Source organism: Macaca nemestrina, chromosome 8, assembly GCF_043159975.1.
Source record: "Macaca nemestrina isolate mMacNem1 chromosome 8, mMacNem.hap1, whole genome shotgun sequence".
NCBI classification, from domain to species: domain Eukaryota; kingdom Metazoa; phylum Chordata; class Mammalia; order Primates; family Cercopithecidae; genus Macaca; species Macaca nemestrina.
Window position 1 is genome coordinate 115,312,719 of NC_092132.1, and position 20,860 is coordinate 115,333,578.

The 20,860-nt window shown below is 44.8% G+C and overlaps 1 protein-coding gene and 1 non-coding gene across 6 annotated transcripts in view; one reads left to right on the forward strand and one right to left on the reverse strand.

Annotated features, from left to right (window-relative positions):
• The first annotated feature begins 1,427 nt into the window (after positions 1–1,427).
• On the forward strand, positions 1,428–1,509 carry TRNAS-UGA (transfer RNA serine (anticodon UGA)). Its single transcript has one exon. It is a non-coding gene; the product is annotated as a tRNA-Ser (tRNA).
• A 350-nt stretch (positions 1,510–1,859) lies between these two features.
• Positions 1,860–20,860, reverse strand: part of LOC105476559 (pleckstrin homology domain containing A2) — an 89,310-nt gene continuing 70,309 nt past the window's right edge. For all 5 annotated transcript variants that reach the window (XM_011732596.3, XM_011732599.3, XM_011732594.3 and 2 more), the window contains 3 exons: positions 18,465–18,528; positions 6,772–6,849; positions 1,860–6,024 (listed from right to left, as the gene is read on the reverse strand). In XM_011732596.3, coding sequence (XP_011730898.1) covers positions 5,662–6,024; positions 6,772–6,849; positions 18,465–18,528 — 505 coding nt within the window. In that variant the 3' untranslated portion in view covers positions 1,860–5,661. The remainder of the gene's footprint in view (positions 6,025–6,771; positions 6,850–18,464; positions 18,529–20,860) is intronic.

A 20,860-nucleotide genomic window follows, 5' to 3' on the forward strand; every position in this document is an offset into this window, starting at 1 on the left:
TGTGCCTCTGCTCTTTGGTTAAATGACCTTGAACAGGTTATTCAACCTCTTTACGTCTCAGTTTCCTCACTGGTGTTTTAGGATTAAATGACGCTTGCGAAGGGTCTGGAGTAGGTAGGCACGCAGAAACCATTAGCTGGGACAGTGGAGGTCTTCCTCCTCCTCCTTTACCTGCCCCACAGCTGCATGTGAACCACCGATGGCGCCACCTTCTCCACCACCGCGGCGATGAAGTTGTAATTCCTCCTGAGCGGGCCTGCCCTTCTGCTCCCTATGAAGAAACACTGGGTCAAGAGTACGCCTCGAGCGAACCAGACCTGCTATCCTAGTTGGGAAAATGTTAAAGGCAAGTCAGTGTTCAAAAGGTGCATGGTGAGGGAGAATCCACGTAGCAGAAGGTAAAGAGCCCCTGTTATGGAGGAAAGGAAATCAGGAACAGAGAGGGGTCGAATCCAGGAGGCAAATCACGCAGGAGGACCCCGCGCGAACTATGCGATCTCAGTGAGGTCTTGTTCCTTTACGCTCCTCCAGAGTTAGAAAGTGTCCCCAGGGTGCGCGCCCCCCGCGGCTCACCTGTATCCCCGCAGTCCCCCCACTGCACAGGCACGGCCGAGATATTGCCCAGGCGGCGCGCGGCCCGGTTTTCGGTCCGGAGCGCACACAGGCTAGGGTAGGTGCGCCTGTCGCTGCCGCACACGGCCACTCCCTTCGTCGGGCAACCGCAGGTGCTGGGGAGCCCGGGGCGCAGCGGCTTGAGGCACTGCAGCCCCGGGGCGCACGGCTGTCCCTGCGCCCCGCCGCAGACTTGACCCTCGGCCGCGGGGCAGACGCGGCAACAGCGGCACAGGTCGAGCACCGGCGTGGTCCCCAGCGAGCAGGTGGGCAGCGCGGGGCAGCGCGTGGGCTGGCAGACCGCGGGGCAGGCCAGCTGGGTATGTAGTCTCGCAGCCCCGGCCCAGAGGACCGGCACCAGGAGCAACAGCAGCCCTGGCAGGAGGCATCGTCCCAGCCCCGCGGGCCGCAGCTGAGGTCTAATCATCCTGCTCCTTCCTTCCTCGCTTCCACTCTTCAGTGACTTCACTCTGGACCTGCAAACGCTCCTAAATGAGAGACACTTTCTCCCGGCCATGGCGCCACCTCCGCCGGCCCCCAAACTTTAAGGGGCAGAGCCTGGCATACCTCTCCACATACACACCCGTACATCCCCTACCACCCGCCCCTGTCCGCGCCCCGGAGCCAGGTTCTCCCCCAGGCAATGAGGGGAAGGTCTCTAGCCCTACCCGGAGGAGGAACCTACCTCCTGAAATCCCTAAAACAGACAATGGGGGCAGACTGATCGCGGTACTTATATGACAGTGCGAGCGGAGCAATGCCGAGGTTGTGAGTTCGATCCTCACCTGGAGCACTTTTAATATTTATATAGGCGGGTAGTCGTGGCCGAGTGGTTAAGTCGATGGACTTGAAATCCATTGGGGTTTCCCCGCGCAGGTTCGAATCCTGCCGACTACAGTTTTGGCCGGGCGCGGTGGCTCACGCCTGTAATCCCAGCACTTTGGGAGGCCGAGGCGGGCGGATCACAAGGTCAGGAGAGCGAGACCACGGTGAAACCCCGTCTCTACTAAAAATACAAAAAATGAGCCGGGCGCAGTGGCCGGCGCCTGTAGTCCCAGCTACTCCGGAGGCTGGGGCAGGAGAATGGCGTGAACCCAGGAGGCGGAGCTTGCAGTGAGCCAGGATCGCACCACTGCACTCCAGCTTGGGCGACAGAGCAAGACTCTGTCTCAAAAAAAAAAAAAAAAAAAAAAAAAGAAAGCTCACCCACCCGTGGTCAGAAGGTACTAGAAAAACACATGGCCATATTTCAGTATTTCACATGGTTTTATTACAAAACAAGCCACAAAACAGTTTCAGAAAAGTTTTGCTACATACCAATTAGGAGATCACATAAAATGAGAAGCGTAACAGTTTCCATGCACTCAGCCTAGTGCTTACTGCCAGTGCATTTCACAGCTGAAACATCACTGCTTTAAAACACAGAATCATGCTACCCCTTCATAAGCAGAGGGGGAGGAGGTCAAACAGTATGTTTTTGCCAAACATTGCTTTATCTGAACTCTATCTAGCATAAAGGACTGGCTGCCGCAGGCAATAACACAGAGAGGGAAAAGGAACAAAGGAAGAAAACGATGCTGGCAGACAAGATTTAACAAACCTGTCCACTTCCAACATGTCTAAAGTTTATAAACAAAGCTCACTTGGGGACACTCAATTTCCAAAATGCTGTGACCTCCACATATGTTATCTGATTTATGCTGAAAACAAACCTACTAAATTCTACCCCTCAACTACTGAACCTGCTATTTATTCATGGGGTCCTTTTAGCCCATATAAGAGTATATTTATACTCAGAAATAGAAAAGAAAAAAACTTTTGCTTCAAGTAGACTAAGAAGCTGGACCTTAAAACTACTTTCTTTCTCGTGGGAGCTGAGTATTCAACTCAGAAATAGATGTATAACTCCAGTATTCTGACCTGACACCAATCTCCATAATGCATGGCTCAATAACTTTATGATGTCTCACTTAACACTAAAGGCCAAATTATTTTTATCAACCATCAGCTGATATTGAGTAAGCAAGTCTTTTGAAGCTTTCAAAAGTAATGGATGGTGGCCAGGTGTGGTGGCTCACACCTATAATCTGAGTTCTTTGGGAGGCTGTGAGGCAGGAGGATCACTTGAGCCCAGGAGGTCCAGGCTGCAGTGAGCCATGATCAGGCCACTGCACTCCAGCCTGGATGACAGAGTGAAACACTGTTTCTAAAAATAAAAATTAAAGAATAATGGATGGCATTATTCTGCCATAGGGAAGACCACCTGAAATACTGTTACACACAGTAGGTCAAGACCACTTCAAAAGCCTTATGAAAACAGCACAACTCAGGCAAGGCTTTTATTCCACAAAGAAAATGCAGTACATTTTTTAGTTCCTTTAACAAAAAACTCAGATTTACTCCAGAGCCTATGCACTTAGTAACCAATCTATACTGCATCCCCACCCTATTTTTTCCATTTGGTTCAATTTTATACATTTAAAACTAACTGCTTTGGTCAAATACATACCATCTTTGGTTCACATTAAAATATTATGGTTTAAAATTGGCCAGAAGTTAAGAAATATCAACAAAATAGGAAGTTTGAAATACAATTTAGGAATGAGAATGGTTTCAGAGCTTGTTTCACTGAAGATAATAATTTATCTCATATTGAACTACATTAACAATGTTCTGGCCAGGTGCAGTGGCTCACACCTGTAATCCCAGCACTTTAGGAGGCCGAGGCAGGAGGATCACTTGAGCCCAGGAGTTTGAGACCAGCCTGGGCAACATAGCCAGGCCCTGTACATATAAAAAAATTAAAAATTAGCCAGGCATGGTAGCACAACCCTGTAGTCCTAGCTACTTGGGAAGCTAACACGGGAGGATTGCTTAAGCCCAGGGGTTCAAAGTTATGATGAACTATGATCACACCACTGCACTCTAGCCTGGGTAAGAGAGTGAGACCCTGTCTTTTAAAAATTAAAAACAAGCAATGCCCTAATGTGGAATTCCCAAGTGTCTGCCAATTGACAAGAAGATTTCCATTTGACAATCTTAGTGTCCTCGTTTCCCTTTATCAGGATAATACCATATGGATTCTAAATATGTTTAATGTAACACATTCTCGAGAGATCTTGCTGAATAAGAAATCAGCTTATTATAATGGCCAATTAATGTAGCAATAGTAATCTATCAGATAATTTATTTAAAAGAAAAGAAAGACAGAGATAAATGGGTAGATTTTCACAATGTAAACACCAAAAGAGGACATCTTTTCCGTGAGTCAGGGAATATTTAAGGAGATCTCACAAGTTCCCATTTTCATTAGATCCACATCACATATTTTGTGCTTTCTTTGAATAGCCAAAGAATTTTCTTTGGGAACATATGAGAGTAAAACCAGAGCTAAGGAGCTATAAGAATTTGGAATGGCTTCTTGAAATCATGCTGCTCCAAGTATGTCGTAATCACTCATAAATAACTCCCAAACCAAGAATTTCTGAGGGCAAAAGCACACCAGCGTGTACAGGAAAGGCAGAGGAAGGGATGGAAGGGAGAGAAAGAGGGAACAGTGTGGATTTCCTGTTTTATACCAGGACAACTAGGCCAAACTCAGTTTAAATGAATAGCTCCAAAGCAGTGCAGTCAGAAAAAGTTCTCAGTGTGACACAGACTGCAGGGAAACAACATGTCCTGAAAGAAACATGATTCCCCTCAAGCCACTAAGGATTTTCTCATCAAGTGTTTTCACCTCTGCATTAGATTTGGACACACGAAGAGGAGAGCATTTACTCAGGTAAAAATAGTTCTCTTAGTCTCTTCCTCTAGTCACTAATTTTTAACTTAAAAATACAATTGACTGATCTAGCTTATAAAAGTTACCGACAGAAATAAGCTAAGTTCTCTCTTCTTTTGAATGCTGGCAGCAATTCACCATATAAATTGGATGGAAGAATTCTCCCAGGGACACTGGAAATAGTATCTTTTTGTCAAATGGAAGGAGGTACGCCCTAAAATTTGGGTGGGACACTCAATTTTCTTTTATTATTTGAGATGGAGTTTCACTCTTGTTGCCGAGGCTGGAGTGCAATGGCGTAATATTGGTTTACTGCAACCTCCACCTCCCAGGTTCAAGTGAATCTCCTGCCTCAGCCTCCTGAATAGGTGGGATTATAGGCCTGCACCACCATGCCTGGCTAATTCTGCATATTTTTTAGTAGAGGCAAGGTTTCAGTATGTTGACCAGGCTGATCTCGAACTCCTGACCTCAGGTGATCCACCTACCTCAGCCTCCCAAAAGTGCTGGGATTACAGGCGTGACCCACCACGCCCACCCAACAATCAATTTTCTAGGCTCTTTTATCTGAGGAATCTCTGGCCAGCAACTCATAACCTCTAAATCAATGTTTCTATGCCAAGCTTCTTTCATTAAAAATCTCTCTCTCTCTCTCTAGATTCTTTTTGTATCTCTTCATGTTAAGTACATGGAAACTCATCCTATTACAGGGTCTGATCATGCAAGCACACAAGGCTTCATTCAAAGGGCAACAGCAAGAAGAAAGAGAAAGCAAGTTTGCAAGGGTACAAAACACACAGCGCTTAAGATTAGACTAACGCCGGCCCATTCCAAAAGAGCTGCGAGGCACCTGGACTGAAAACCAAATGAAAAAACTAAAACAAGGACAAGGAAATAAAACTTGGTCAGTGGTGAAACTGGACTTCCAGCCCCCTCTGGAGAGGAACTGCTAAAATAATCCCTCTCCAGGAAGACCTCGGAATAGTTCGAATAGAATAGGTAGCTTCCTCTCCACGGAGTATGCCTACAGGTCTAACCTAGTGACTTCCCCAAATTAAATACACTGCACTGATATCACGCACACACACACACACACATACACACACACACACACAGCCAGCTGGATGGGCCCCTCCCTCCCAAAGAACATCCACAGGAATATGAGTGACATAAAGGCCTCTGACTACCCTCCAATAAGGTAGAGAAACTGAGTCACAGTCTCCTTCTCTCAAGTCTTCCCTCCCTCCCTCCCACGGCACTGTGCTCCATCACACATCAGAGGTCCGTATGTTTTCATCATCAAGGTTGAACATAAATGGCTTCTCTTTGGGGTGCTGGGGCTCCGATCTGTGCCTTATCCTGGAGCTGGGCAACACCCCAGCAGTGCTGCCCTCCCCAGGACGAGGCGTGAACAAAGAGTCCTCTGAAGCTTCTCCAGCTGGAAGCAGCTTCTCCCCAGTCTGGGGGACAGGTGTCCAGGGCTGCCAGGAGGAGGCTACAGAGGGCGCTTTGCAGAGGGCTTTCTTTTCCTCCAATGGTGGCCGCCCCCTGCACAGGATAGAGTTGGGCCCACTTGAAAGGCTGGAAATTCCAGGTCGGGTCAAAGAAATGGATCTAGAAAAGGACGTTTCCTATAAAATTAAAAGGAAGAAAAAGACACAACAAAGTTAGGGCTTTTCAGACAATGTTTATCACGGAGTCCCAGGAAGAGTACCCAACCAGGATCACCACCTCGTAGGTCCAGGGACGCTTGCCTACAAAAATGAAAAACGGTCAACGGGATTCACTCCAGATATGTCAAGGTCAGCCTGGCAGTGAGACTTGCAGGACATATCAGAAACTCTATTTCTCGGCCGGGCGCGGTGGCTCATGCCTGAAATCCCAGCACTTTGGGAGCCTGAGGCGGACGGATCACCTGAGGTCAGGAGTTTGAGACCAGCCTGGCCAACATGGTGAAACCCCATTTCTACTAAAAACACAAAAAAATTAGCCAGGCGTGGTGGCATGCACCTGTAATCCCAGCTACTTGGGAGGCTGAGGCAGGAGAATTGCTTGAACCCAGGAGGCAGAGGTTGCAGTAAGCTGAGATCATGCCGCTGCACTCCAGTCTGGGCGACAGAGTGAGACTCCGTCTCAAAAAAAAAAAAAAAAAAATCCATTTCTCTATCCAACCCTACCTCATCTCCTCCCACAACCAAAAAGAGAAAAATAAAAATGTGTACCCAAATTAGTAGAATGAGAAAAACAAGCAAGAGAGCCTGAGGCTTCAGCTGCATCTCAGGACAGGGATGCTTGCCTACATCACCAAATAAAACATGCCTGCCCGAGGGGAGTTCATCTCTGAGTTGACACTGTGCAACAGAAAGGAACTGACTTACTCTGGGGTGGCACTTGAGGGCCTGGACAGCTGCCCCAATCTCCTTAATCCAGCTGTGCATGTCTTCTGGACTGTCCGCCTGCAAAACATCCAAGGCTCTTACCAAGAAATTTTAGGCACTGTGATTTCAGCTTCCAAGTCTCTGACTCAATATTAAGTTTATAAAATTACACCATTAGGGGTGGAAAGCATCTCAGAAATCATCTAGTCCAGTAGCTTTCACACTTTTAAGGACATGTTTTCCCTGTATTATCTTATTTGACACCCAATAAATAAAACCGCTCAAAGTGGAGCTGCTCTGAAATGGGGTACAGGCTGTGGGGAAGGGGAAAGTTTAAGACCCCATTCCCCTGCTAAAGTCCGTCACTCCCTCCGGAAAACAAATGATCCAGTCTAGCCTCCTAGTTTTACAAAAAAGGAAAATGAGGCCCAGAAAGCCAAAGCCCAAGGTTTATGGCTGATAAAGAGTCGAGTTCTCCTCACTCTCAACATAGCTGCCTTTCTACTGTAACTATCGGAACAGAATAATCCCACTTTCAATTCCAGCCCTATTAAAGCCAAATCCTACTGTAAATCCTCCAAGATATGTATTGCCTTCAGAAATGGGGCTTTTCGCAGAATGTAAGCTACTGGGTCTGTTTTGAAATTTACAAGGAACTCAAACAACTCAACAACAACAAAGCCCTAAATCATCCCATTAAGAAGTGGAGGCCAAGCGCGGTGGCTCATGCCTGTAATCCCAGCACTTGGGAGGCCGAGGAGGGCAGACTACCTGAGCTCAGGAGTTCGCAATCAGCCTGGGCAACACGGTGAAACTCCGTCCCTAATAAATGACAAAAAATTAGCCGGGAGTGGTGGCGTGCGCCTATAGTCCCAGCTATTCAGGAGGCTGAGGCAGGAGAATTGCTTGAATGCGGGAGACGGAGGTTGCAGTGAGCTGAGATCACGCCACTGCACTCCAGTCTGGGCGACAGAGCAAGACTCCGTCTCAAAAAAAAAAAAAAAAAAAAAAAAAAGTGAGCAAAGGACATGAATAGTTTTCAAAACAAGACATACAAGTGGCCAAAAAGCATCTGAAAAAATGTTCAATATCCCTAATCATTGGAGAAATGCAAATTAAAATCATGATGAGATATCATCTCATACCAGTCAGAATAGCTATTATTAAGACAAAAAAACAGATTCTGGCAAGGATGTGGGGAAAAGGACCGCTTATACACTGCTGATAGGCATGTAAATTAGTGCAACCTTTATGGAAAGGAGTAGAGAGATTTCTCAAAGAACTAAAAATAGAACTACCATTCAGTTCAGCAATCCCACTAGTGGGTGTCTCTCCAAAGGAAAAGAAATCATTATATCTTCACACGTGCCCCCAAGCCTAAAATAAAACTTTAAATTTTTTTAAGAAAATCATTATATCAAAAAGATACCTGCACCCGTATGTTTATTGCAGCACTATTCACAATAGCAAGGTCATGGACCCAACCTAAGTGTCCATCAACAGAGGACTGGATAAAGAAAATGTGGTGTACATATGTATAATGGAATACTACTTATCTATAAAAATGAATGAAATCATGTCTTTTGCAGAAATATGGATGAAACTATTATCTTAAGTGAAACAACTCAGACACAGAAAGTCAAATGCCACCTATTCTCACTTATAACTGGGAGCTAAATAATGTGAACACATAGACATAGAGTGTGAAGTAATTGTCACTGCAGACATGGGAGGGTGGGAGGGTGGGAGGTGGGTGAGGGATGAGAAATTACTTGATGGGTACAATGCACAATACTCAGGTGATGGTTACAGCGAAAGTCCAGACTTCACCAATAGGCAATATATTCACGTAACAAAACCGCACTTGTACCCCTTAAATTTATACAAAAAAAAGAGTTGTGACTTTGCTATTGTGAATAAAACTTTAAAAAAATTTTAAAGAATCGTGGGACTTGGAGCACCAAGCTTTACAATATGTGAAGGATGAAGCCGTTAATCTTAAGTATTTCCTCCCAGAAACAACCTGTAAACCCCAGAAGGGGGCAGCAGCGGCTCTATGAAAAAAGGGAGGAAACTCCAGCGGCCTCGCTACTGCAGGTGGAGCCTGTCCGTGCCCTCCAGCTTTATAGGGGTTGAGTTCAAGTGAACAGAGCAAACGCTGGCTGAGGACCCCACCCCGTGTTACGCGCTGCATCAGGTGCCAGACACAGAGATGCGACCAGGTGGAATCTCCAGAAATATGCCTGTTAGCCTTCCTCTGTCTCCAGCATCATCCCCTAACAGTCCCACCAAAATACACACTCGTGCATTGGTGTGCACGTGCAGATGTCTGTGCCACCACCACACAATAGCCCCCAAAGGTCTCCACATCCCCCTTCATCCTCCCCATCCCCAAAGTGACTCCTTCTCTTTGCATTCTATCAGGAAAAGACATGACCAGTAAAACAAAAATTCTCAAACCTGCATCCCTATCCCGTCCTGTCATCCCAAAACAAACCCTCCTTTGTTAGATGTGTGCAGGAGACACCTACAAGGGAAACCGTTCATGTCCTGGTGCACAAGGGCAAAAAGGGCATAGTGACATGAGGGCAAAAAGGGTATAGTGACAAGTGCCCAAAGCGAACACCTCTCTAACGTGTGCTCTACCTGCAAACTTACTAGCACTCCCTCCCCGCTTGACTTTTTCCAGTTACTTGACAATCTGGTGGTTTCCCAAGAAAAAGACAAACCCATCCTTGGTCCAACAAGATCACCAGGATAAGGACTCCAAGAAGCTTCCAGAAGGTTCATTACAAATATCAGGGCTGGCCTGTTCCACAAGCTTAATTATTGAGGGAATTAAATGACCTCAATTAGGAAAAGCTGTTGAAATAGGGCCGGACGCATAGAATGGGCTCTGTAAGTAGCAGATATTATTGCTGTTTTCATTGTTATTGTATGATATGAGAGAAACAAATGAAGCCTTAAAAACCACCATTTACAGACAAGCGCATTGCCCTCTCCATAAGATCTTTTCTCGGTTTCCTCATCCTCAAACTGCAGATAATTCCTACCTCAAAGATCAAATCATCAAGATCAAATAAGATCATGTATTTGGAGGTGAAAAAAAGGTTATTTTGAATTTGAATGAGATGGACGTGATCGTCCATTAGGAGAAAAGCATTTATTAGAGATTTTCCTCCTAGGGAAACAAAAGATGATTTGGTAGGAGGCATATGAACTGAGGGAGAAACAGTCTCCTGTGTCACATAGGAGATCTGACATTTTCATTAAACAGTCAGGAACATCCCCAGGATGACAATCTGATAATCAGTTTCCAGGAGTGTTAAGCTATCTGCACGATCTTTCCAGCAGTCTAGTGAAATGCTCCCCACCATGTCAAATGCTGCCCCCACAGGCCACAGGCCACCTGCCTGACTGCACTTTGAAGTACTGCCTCCCCACAAACTCCTTCTCCAGGAACTGTCGCACAGCAAGCCCAGGTGTCTTCACCCAGCCTCTGCTTAGCAAGAAATCACAGAATCACAGAAAACTAGGAATATCTTGATTTAGATGGGCCCTCAAGTGCAAGAATCAAAATACCAACTATTATTCTTGGATGACTACCTAACACAATTTGTTATTTTTTCCCTGTTTTCCTTTTTGCAAGTAATAAGGACTCATTAAAGATAACATAGAAAATAAATGTACAAAAATAAAAAATTGAAGTCGGCTGGATGCTGTGGTTCAAGCCTGTAATCCCACAACTTTAGAAGGCTAACGTTTAGAATGTGGGAAGATGGCTTAAGTCCAGGAGTTCGAGACCAGCATGGGCAACAGAGCAAGACCTCTTCTCCCTAAACTTTGCCAAAAAAAAAAAAAAGGAAATAAGAAAAAAATTACAATTGCTTTAAAACCTCACAAAATTCCAAAATAACAACTGAGAGCAAATCCAGTCCTTTTGCTATTCATTTTTCTTTGTTTTCCAAAATACAAAGATACATTATATCTTGATTTTTTTTTTTTCAGTTAATAATAGAAGGATTTTTCCATGTTATCAGGTGTCTTTGTAAACATTTTCAGGGGATCCAAGTAGATATACTATGGTTCACTCACCTAGTCCTCTAAAACAGTGGTCCTCAACCTTTTCAGCATAGGGATCGGTTTTGTGAAAGACAATTTTCCATGAATGGGGAGGGGGATGACGGGTGGTTTCAGGATGAAACTGTTCCACCTCAGATCATCAGGCATTATATTCTCATAGGAAGCGCACAACCTAGATCCCTCACATGCACAATTCACAAGAGGGTTCACAGTCCTATGAGAATTTAATGCCGCTGCTGATCCGACAGGAGGCGGAACTCAGGCGATAATGTTTGCTCTCCTACTGCTCACCTCCTGCTGTGCGGTCGGGTTCCTAATAGGCCATGGATCAGTACCGGCCCACAGCCCAGGGGTTGGGGATCCCTGCTCTAAAATATATTTTGAATATTCCCTATTCTCCTCTTATATAAATAATGCTGCTACTCACATCTTTGGGGATAAAGCTTTTTCCATATTTAGGAATATTTAGGAATCCTCAGCTCCGGAGGCAATTACTAAATTAAAGAATTCACACCCTTTTAAATCTCTTGTTACATCTGGCCAGAGGGATTTCTGGCCAATAATATATATTTCATTTGCCAATATTTTTGTTACATGCCCCCTTGCTAGAATTAAATATTATAATTTTTAAAATCTTTGCTAATATGATAGGTAAAATAATTAAATCTCTTTCTTAAAACATTTAGTAATTAGTGAAGATGGAAATTGTTTACTAGTTATATTTCTTCCCTAATTCTCTAATTCCTTCTTAAGAACATTTTTTGGTCAGATAACCTACATAGTAACTCAGCCATGAAGATAAACGCTACCCCCTAGTAAATGTTATTTTAAAATACTGCTCAAAAAGAAAATCAGATATTGTAATTAATTCCATATGAGAAGAAACAATATTATTTTATTGAGATAATTACAACCTTTTTTTTATTTTTTAATTTTTTTTGGAGCAGCGTATCCTGGCCTCAAGCCATCCTCCTGCCTCAGCCTCCCAAAGTGCTGGGATTACAGGCATGAGCCGCCAGGCCTGGCCTATAAATCTCTCCTAGTAGTTTCAAGAACTGGGATTCATGAGAAACAAAAACTCAACGGAACTTCAAAATTATATGCAAAAATTATGGTTATGTACATATCTATTTTTATGGAAAGCCTGTGCTTAGCTTTTATCAAAATCTTAAAACCACATCACAAAGTAGCTTCATGAACCAGAGGTTTAAAAAAAAAAAAAAACCATAGCTGAAGTCTACACACCCATGATGAATTACCATGAGACTAAAAACATGCTTTAAACTCAGTAAAACAAAAAAGGAAGCGCCAAGGTCATAGCTTCATCTCTTCCTGGTGTGCTTATGTGTGTGCATCTGTTTCTGAAGCTTGGTTCAAAAGAAAAAGTAGGGTTTCTGTCCTTGAGGGCAGTTTTTGAGATGAGTGGGACAGAGGGTATTAAAATGAGTTGTTGCAGCCTGTAGTTTTATTGCAGTTCAGTGAGATTCTATTGACCATCTAACATAAACCCAGCACTATAATAGATACAATGGTTTGAAGCAATGAATTCTAGAGGCCATAAAGGCTTCCATATCTACCTCTGGTTACTGCCATTGCTGCTATTCAAAATTTTTAGGCAACTCCTCCTTCATTCTATTCTCCACCTCTGCAGCCCTCCTTTCCCAAGAATTAATCCTATCTCTGACACAGCCCTGCCGCATATGGTTGTGTAGATTGCACACTACATAGTTCTAGGTGACATCATTCACCCCGTAGTCTAAATTAAACAGTAGTATCTAAAGAGCTCTAATGCAACACTCTGCAACTCACTTGAGTCCACATATTGCTACCCTTGTCCTGACATAGCACCCTAGTTCCAACAATGGGGCTTATGCCAAGCTAAGCCCAGTTTGCACCACATTTCTCATTTCGAATAATTAATTTCCCTTTTGATAAACTGCCTAATTCCCTTGACCTTCTATGAATGGGAAATGGGGAAATGGTGACCTCTGCTTGCCTGGTATCTCAAGAATTGAAATGTGATTTTGAACTTTTGCCCAGAACTGAGAACTGTTTACCTGCTGACAAGCTTGCTGAAATCACTGGCCTTTCTACCTGCTTAGACACCTGGTTACTTCCAGATCTTGGATTTTTGGTCACCATGATCCATTTGCCAAGACACCCAGTTACCCCAAGTTGGTCTTTCCCGAGAGTCAGACTTTCCTGGTTGTCTGTGATCACACCCTCTACATCATGGGTTCTGAATCAGGCTGCTCTTATTTTTGTCTTGTCTTTTGGTTTACTTTTGTTTGTTTTTAGAGACGGGGGTCTCACTGGGTTGCCCAGGCTGGTGTCGAACTCCTGGGATCTAACAATCCTTCCATTTTAGCCTCCCAAAGTGCTGGGATTAGAGGTGTGAGCCACTGCTCCAGGCCTGGACCAGGCTGCTCGTAAACAACCCAAGTCGGCAAGTCTTGCTCCAGCACCTGGTTGGTTCCATAATTCACTGGATTTATTATGATCTTGCACAAATAATTTACCTTCAAAGCCTTCATTTTCCTGTGTGTAAACTGGAGATAATTTCAGAGACGGCTGAGATTTAAGTGATACAATTATACTACTTATAGTACTTATACTACTACAGTACTTATACTACAAAGTGATAAACTTTAACTTATACTACCTGTAAGTTGCTTAGCACTATGCCTGGGACATCTAGGTGTCCAAAAAATGGTAGCTTTTTGTTAACAGACAAGACTAGTACAGTGTGAGAAATCACAGGGTACAAATTATACATAAATGTGACATCTGAGTTAAACAGTTAAACGACCAATACCTAAGTGGTTAGAATCTAACCCAAGTCTTTCTCTTCTGCCTAGGGAGTCTTCTCCACCACGATCTGCCTGCTCTTTGGTCTAGCTCTCTTAGATACTCAAGAGGAACGTTCTTTCTGGCAGATTTACTGAGCATAACCTTGGGGAGCAGGTCAGAAGGACACTTTGGCACGGTGGGTAAAGCTGCCAGCACCTTAGGACCAAACTCTACCAGTAGTCATGTTCTTTCACCTGTTGTGTGAAACACAATTTTTATTTATTTATTTATTTATTTATTTTATTTTTTTATTTTTTTATTTTTTTTTGAGACAGAGTCTCACTCTGTTTCCCAGGCTGGAGTGCAGTGGTATGATCTCGGCTCACTGAAACCTCCGCCTCTCGGGTTCCAGCAATTCTCCTGCCTCAGCCTACCGAGCAGCTGGGATTACAGGTGTGCACCACCACACCCAGCTAATTTTTGTATTTTTAGTAGAGACAGGGTTTCACTATGTTGGCCAGGCTGATTTCAAACTCCTAACCTCGGGTGATCTGCCCGCCTTGGCCTCCCGAAGTCCCAGGATTACAGGGCGTGAGCCACCGTGCCTGGCCTAAAACACAATTCTTACTTAGAACAAATGACTGACATACAAATTGTCAGTTAAACTTATTCAGAGTTAGGTATTTGGTAGATTTTTATCCCCAAAATGAGTAAGTTTTGAGCTTTCAAAGCAAAAACTAGAATTTCAAAAAAACTTCCAGCTACCTCCATGAGCTTAATAGTTTTCTACACTCAAAGACTGTTAATGGTATTAGTGGTGATACCTTAATGATGTGATTTTGGATAGTACATAATAAAATGTGTCAACACTTTGAATATCTGCATACCTCAGTGAGACCATTACTTTCCAAATGACCAGTACATGCTGCTAAAAACCATGCATGGATAAAAAGTACCTATTCAAAGTGCAAAAGTGACCAATGGATTTTAACGTAAGAGTATAAAAATTTCTTGATATGGCTTCAGATTCTACATTGCACCTAAACGTTAAGAAATTAACATTTGTCAAGTTTTGGTATAGAATCAAAGAATATCCACAATTATCTTAAAAGGCTATTAAAATATTCCTTTTTTTCCAAATACACATCTGTGTGAGGCCAGATTTTCTCCATATTCTGCAATCAAAACAACATATGGCCACAGATAGAATGCAGAAGCAGATAGGAGAATCCTGTTGTCTTCTATTATGCCAGCCATTAAAGATAGATGTGCAAAACTGTAAAAACAATACTATTCTTGCTATTTTTTAGAAATACATTTTTTCACGAAATCTGTTTTGTGAACTTATAATGAGTTTACGATTGCCTTTTTTTTTTTTTTTTTTTTTTTTTGAGACAGGGTCTTTGAAAGGTCTTGATCTGTCACCCAGGCCAGAGTGCAGTGGCGAGATCATAGCTCACTGCACCCTCAAACTCCGGTGCTCAAATGATCCTCCTGCCTCAGCCTCCCGTGTAGCTGGGACTACAGGTGCATCCCATGGTGCCCAGTTTTATAGTTACTATTTTTAATGAATTGATAAATATTTTAAATGATTTTTAATCTATAATCTTCTCTTCCCATTGTTTTTGAGTTAGGTGCTGTGAACAGATTTGTCCTCCCTCTCGTTTATTTATTCTGTGTCACACTAGTGTTCTCTTATCCCAGAAATGTGGGAAGTGGAAGGCAATGGAAGATGGGGTGATTAGAATCTTCTGGTAACTGTGCGTATACTCATGTAGACTATCTTTGAAACATTTTTTGATTGGGTTTCGTGTTTCCCAAATTGCTGTCTTCAGTCCAAAGCTCTCTCCTGAACTCAACCAGCACAATCATTCACTTAACAAATATTTATTTAGTGTCAGCAACACGCCAAGCAGTGTGTATCCACAATGGTCTCCATAACACGTCTCCTTGGATGTCCAGCAGGCACTGTAAACTCTGAACCACCCATGCTAACCTTGTGTTTCCTCCCATGCTCCTGTCACAATGACTGGTGCCATGAGCCACCCTAAGGCTCAGGCCAAACATCCGGGTATTCTCCTCACCTGTCCTCTCTCCCTTCATCCAACTGACTCTCAAGTGCCAGAAAATATACCTTTTTAACATCTCTCAAATTTTCCACTTTTCTCCATCTACCCTCATTCGGGCTTCCTTTATCCCTCACTAAATTATTAACAAAAGCCTTCAAACTGTTCTCTCTCATCCTATCTTAGCCTTTTTTCCTCTGTCCCCCACACTGCACAGGGCCAGGCAATCCTTGACAGCGTGTCATTAAAAGGGCTGGGGTTGAAGATCATCATCTCCGTTTCACAGATGAGGAAAAGAGGCTCTGGAAGTTAAATAACTTGCCCAAGCGATATTTTTTAATGGCAAGGCAGGTCAGATCACACCCTCTGTTTAACCTCTAAGGGCATTAATTCTTTTTTTTTTTTTTTTTTTTTTTAAGACAGCGTCTCACTGTGTCGCCCAGGCTGGAGTGCAATGGTGTGATCTCGGCTCACTGCAACCTCCGCCTCCCGGGTTCAAGCGATTCTCCTGCCTCAGCCTCCCGAGTAGCTGGGAATATAGGCACCCGCCACCACGCCCAGCTAATTTTTATATTTTTAATAGAGAAGGGGTTTCACCATGTTGGCCAGGATGGTCTTGATCTGTTGACCTCATGATCCACTCGCCTGGGCCTCCCAAAGTGCTGGGATTACAGGCGTGAGCCACCGCGCCCGGCCTCTAAGGGCATTAATTCTAACGATAAAATACAAGCTCTTCAGTAAGGCATATGAGGGTCCTCCGTGCCTAACTGTCCAGCCTCCTTTTTGCCCTATGCTCCTTTTATTACCAGGCTTTAAAAAAAATACCTACTATTTCCTTTGCCTGGGCCACTTTTCCCCCCAACAGACTGAGCTTAGCTGTATCTTTCTTCAGGAACCCTCCCCTGACTGCCTAAGACTGAGTGAGGAGCCCTGCTTATGGTTCACGTTTCAGTCTAATGGCAGAAGAACTTATCACACCTTTTTTATTTTGTATTCCCCTACCTGCTTCAGGGAGGACCTGTAATACATTTCCATTACTGTCACATTCTGCATTTCCTGCTGGGGTCACTTGACCTCCTAAATCTTTTTCTCAATTTGCATACATTAGATCAACTCTTTGTGCTGTACAGTTCTTCATCACACGCCCACCATTACAGTGTCATACAGAATCGTTTCACCGTCTGCAAACTCCCTTGTGCTCCATCTCCCCCAACACTCCCTCCCCTGCACCATGCCACAGTTTAACTGCCTACGGACTTGATGAGCTCGCTCTCTCTCTCTCTCTCTCTCTCTCAGGTTCAGGATCTGTTCTGTTTAACCTGGTGTCCCCCGCCTGAGACAAAAATGCCCAGCCCTCTGAGGATGCTCTACAAATATCTGTTGAATGTCAGAACTACAAACTTGTGGTGCATCTACAGGTTAAACCTTGTCCCTGAGTGGCAGTGGTGCTGGTGAATTAGTCGCTCTGATGCCCATGGCAGCCCTTTCCACAGCTCCAGTTCGCTCCCAGGCCCCCACTCTGCTGTCTCCTCCTGGATGGCATGTGCTTGTCCAAATGGATGTAGCTCCGAGAGGACTAAGTCACTCAAACGCCTGCCGGGCTCGGGAGGAAGGAATCGTGACAGGAATTGCTGCCCAAGAAATGGGAAAGGGGACCAGCCCCTCAGGGAAGGGAGGCTGCGTAACAGGGAGCGACACTCGCAGCAGAGAAGAAAGGGCGGCGGGAGCTCGAAAAGCTTTAGTTGGGAAACCCCACCTAAAACCAACCTGCTTACTTGTCAGTGTTTTATTTCTGTTCTTTTTTTCTTTTTTTTGAGACAGTCTCACTCTGTCACCCAGGCTGGAGTGCAGTGGTATGATCTCGGCTCACTGCAATCTCTGCCTCCCGGGTTCAAGCAGTTCTCCTGCCTCAGCCTCCTGAGTAGATGGGAATACAGAAGCCACCACGTCCAGCTATTTTTTTTGTATTTTTAGTAAGGACAGGGTTTCATCATGTTGACCAGGCTGGTCTCAAACTCCTGACCTCAAGTGATCCGCCCACCTCAGGCTCCCAAAGTGCTGGGATTCCAGGTGTTGAGTCACCACGCCTAGCCTTAAATGCCAGTTTTAATACTAAAAGTCCAGCATCACCACGAGGCTGTGAATCAAGGCACTCTCTGTGTACTGCTAGGCAGGCTGGGTTAGGACTTGGCCCTGAAAGTCTAGTTAGTCCCTCCTTGGAAATCTGCCTTTCTAGTTCCTATGACTTTAGAAGGAGTTGGGAGAACTCCAGAGCTGTGGGTGGAGGGGAGAAGCTCCTGATAAGTGAACCATCAGAGCCTGAACAATGGCTTCCTCTGTGCAGCTGGCTCTGCACCTGGTGCCTGCACAGGGCCCTCTGTGCTTTTGTCCTTCCGCACACAGTGATGTCCACACACAGACGAGACTTATAAATACCCTCCAAAGGAGAAGTGAAATCACTGACCAGTTCTCCTTTTCTCTGCTTAGCTGGAGCCCAGCAGCTGAGAGCAACTGGTACACACTCACATTCCTCAGTAGAGCGGCGCAACCCGCTTTCATTATTTTATGGTTGGGAAGTTTTTGGCAAACATCCTGTTTAGGATGAAATGGGACTCAGACTGACTCTCAGGGGCTAAATTTACTGCCTAGAAACTTCAAGCAAATGAAAAGAGAAAGCAAAGGAAAGGACAGGGCCTATGAGTGCACCATTCACAGAAACGGAACGCTGGAGTCTTCTGGAAGGGAGCATTTTACCTGTACGTAGAAGGTCCTGGAGCTTGTTATTATTTCAAACAGGTTGTCCCTCATTAGGAGATCACTAGACAGAGAAAGAGAAAGAATGTTATGGCTTGCTGACATACACACAGAGGACTCGATATGTCCTGTTAAGACCCCAGTGCCCTCTACCATAAAAAAGGAAGATGGGTGGGGGGTGGTTCCAAGCCATTCTTCCTTCAGCTCCTGCCTTGAAAAACACTCCAGGGGTTGCCTCTAGCTTCATTTCCCAGAGGGTCTCAGGAGGCTTTGCCATCCAGATGGACCCTCCCCAGGCCCCTCTCCCACCAGCAGTTCTAACAAGCTCCTTTCCCTCCAAAACCTCCTGCCTAATATCCAACCCCCCCACCACCATCTCCTACAGTTTCCTTCTTTCCTGCCTCCCTCCTTCCCTCTAAGGTGTATGAGGTGCTTTGTGGGAAGTACTGTTTCGGGTGCTTTTTTGCAGATTATTTCATCTAATCTCCACAACAGCCCTGGGGGGCACTTAAGACTTCCCCCATTTTACAGATAAGGAAACCCAGACCCACACTCAGAGTCAGAGCTTAAATGACTCCTCCAAGTTACCAGAGATTTGGAACCCAGGTCTGACTCCAGAGTCTCTGCTTTATTTATTTATTTATTTTTTTGAGACAGAGTCTCGCTCTGTTGCCCAGGCTGGAGTACAGTGATGCAATCATGGCTCACTGGGACTACAGGCACATGCCACCACTCCTGGCTAATTTTTGTGTTTGTCATAGAGACATGGTGTTTCCATGTTGCTCAGGCTGGTCTTGAACTCCTGAGTTCAAGCAATCTGCCTGCCTCAGCTTCCCAAAGTCCTGGGATTACAGGCATGAGCCACCGAACCCGGTGAGCTTGTGCTTTTAATTACTCCACTGCCATTGGCCTCTCCTAAGGAAGCCAACTCTCCACTCCCTATACTGTCTCCTCCATCCACACTGCAGCCCCATCAACTTCACTCAGCTCCTGCTCCTTGCCTCACTGTGTGGGGCCCAGGAGACAAAGAGCTAAGGAGGAGGAAAGCAAGGGGAGAGGAGATGACTTTAGAGCACTCCTTCAGGGGACGCTGCTGGGTGTGGGTTTTGGAAAAGAAATCCTGACTTCTGCAAGGAAGAGGGCAGGGAGTAGCTGATGCTCAGTGACAAACCTCAAAGCAGCCCAAGTTATTTCCCATTGTTAAATGCCTGCCACATATGTCCCCAGCCACTGTGGGGAGTACATAAGGAGTAAAAGATCTAATTCCTACCCAATGAAAGAACATAAGGGCCAGGTGTGGTGGCTTACGCCTGTAATCCCAGCATTTGGGAGGCCAACGTGGGCAAATCACTTGAGTTCTAGGCCAGCCTGGGCAACATGGTGAACCTTGTCTCTACAAAAAAATACAAAACTGAGTTGGGTGTGGTGGCACACATCTATAGTCCCAACTACTTAGGAGGCTGAGGTGAGGAGGATCACCAGAGCCTGGGAGGCAGAGGCTGCAGTGAACTGAGATTGCACCACTGCACTCCAGCCTGGGGGACAGAGCAAGACTTTATCTCAAAAAAAAAAAAAAAAAAAAGAACATAAGGAAGCAAAACTGTAGCATCAGATGCTAGATTGTGTGTTACATGCCAAGATTTGGAAAGGACTGATCACAGGTGGGGTCGGCTTCATGAATGAGAAAGCCTGCAAGAAAATGGCAGGGGTTCGGCCAGTGCCACAGGTACCTGGGCAAAGGAGTGCATGAGACCAGAGAGCCATGAGCAAGAACAACAGGACAGGGGCCAGACAGACCTTGAGTGAATCCTGACTACACGTAGGGAAGAGATGTTTGAAAATGTTGTAAAAACCTTGGGGAGCCTTTGTGACCCCAAGTATAAAACAGAGATAAATGAGCGGACCCCCTTGATCAGGCTGGTCACTACAAAGACCAGTTAGTTATAAAGTACAGAAGGCATCCGGCATAATGTGTGTCACAGAATAGTCACTTGAAGCACATTTCACCAACTACGATTACTTTCTGAGTTTCTGAATAAAAAATGCTTCTTTCTGGCTAAAATGTCTTAACCTTTCAAATTCTACTCATGCATAGCCAGTAAAGTTACATAAACAACTACCCAGGAGGTGAAAGAAAAGCAGGTGGGAAATCCCCACTCCTTTCACATCTACTTCTCAGGGTGGGAACGGCGGGAGGGGGCGAGGGATAAAAGACTATGCATTGGGCACCGGGGACACTGCTGTGGACGGGTGCACCACAATCTCAGAAATCACCACTGAAGAACTTTTCCATGCAACCAAACACCACCTGTTCCCCAAAAACTACTGAAATTTTCAGAAATTTAAAATATGTGTGTATGTGTATGTGTATGTGTGTGTGTGTGTGTGTGTGTGTG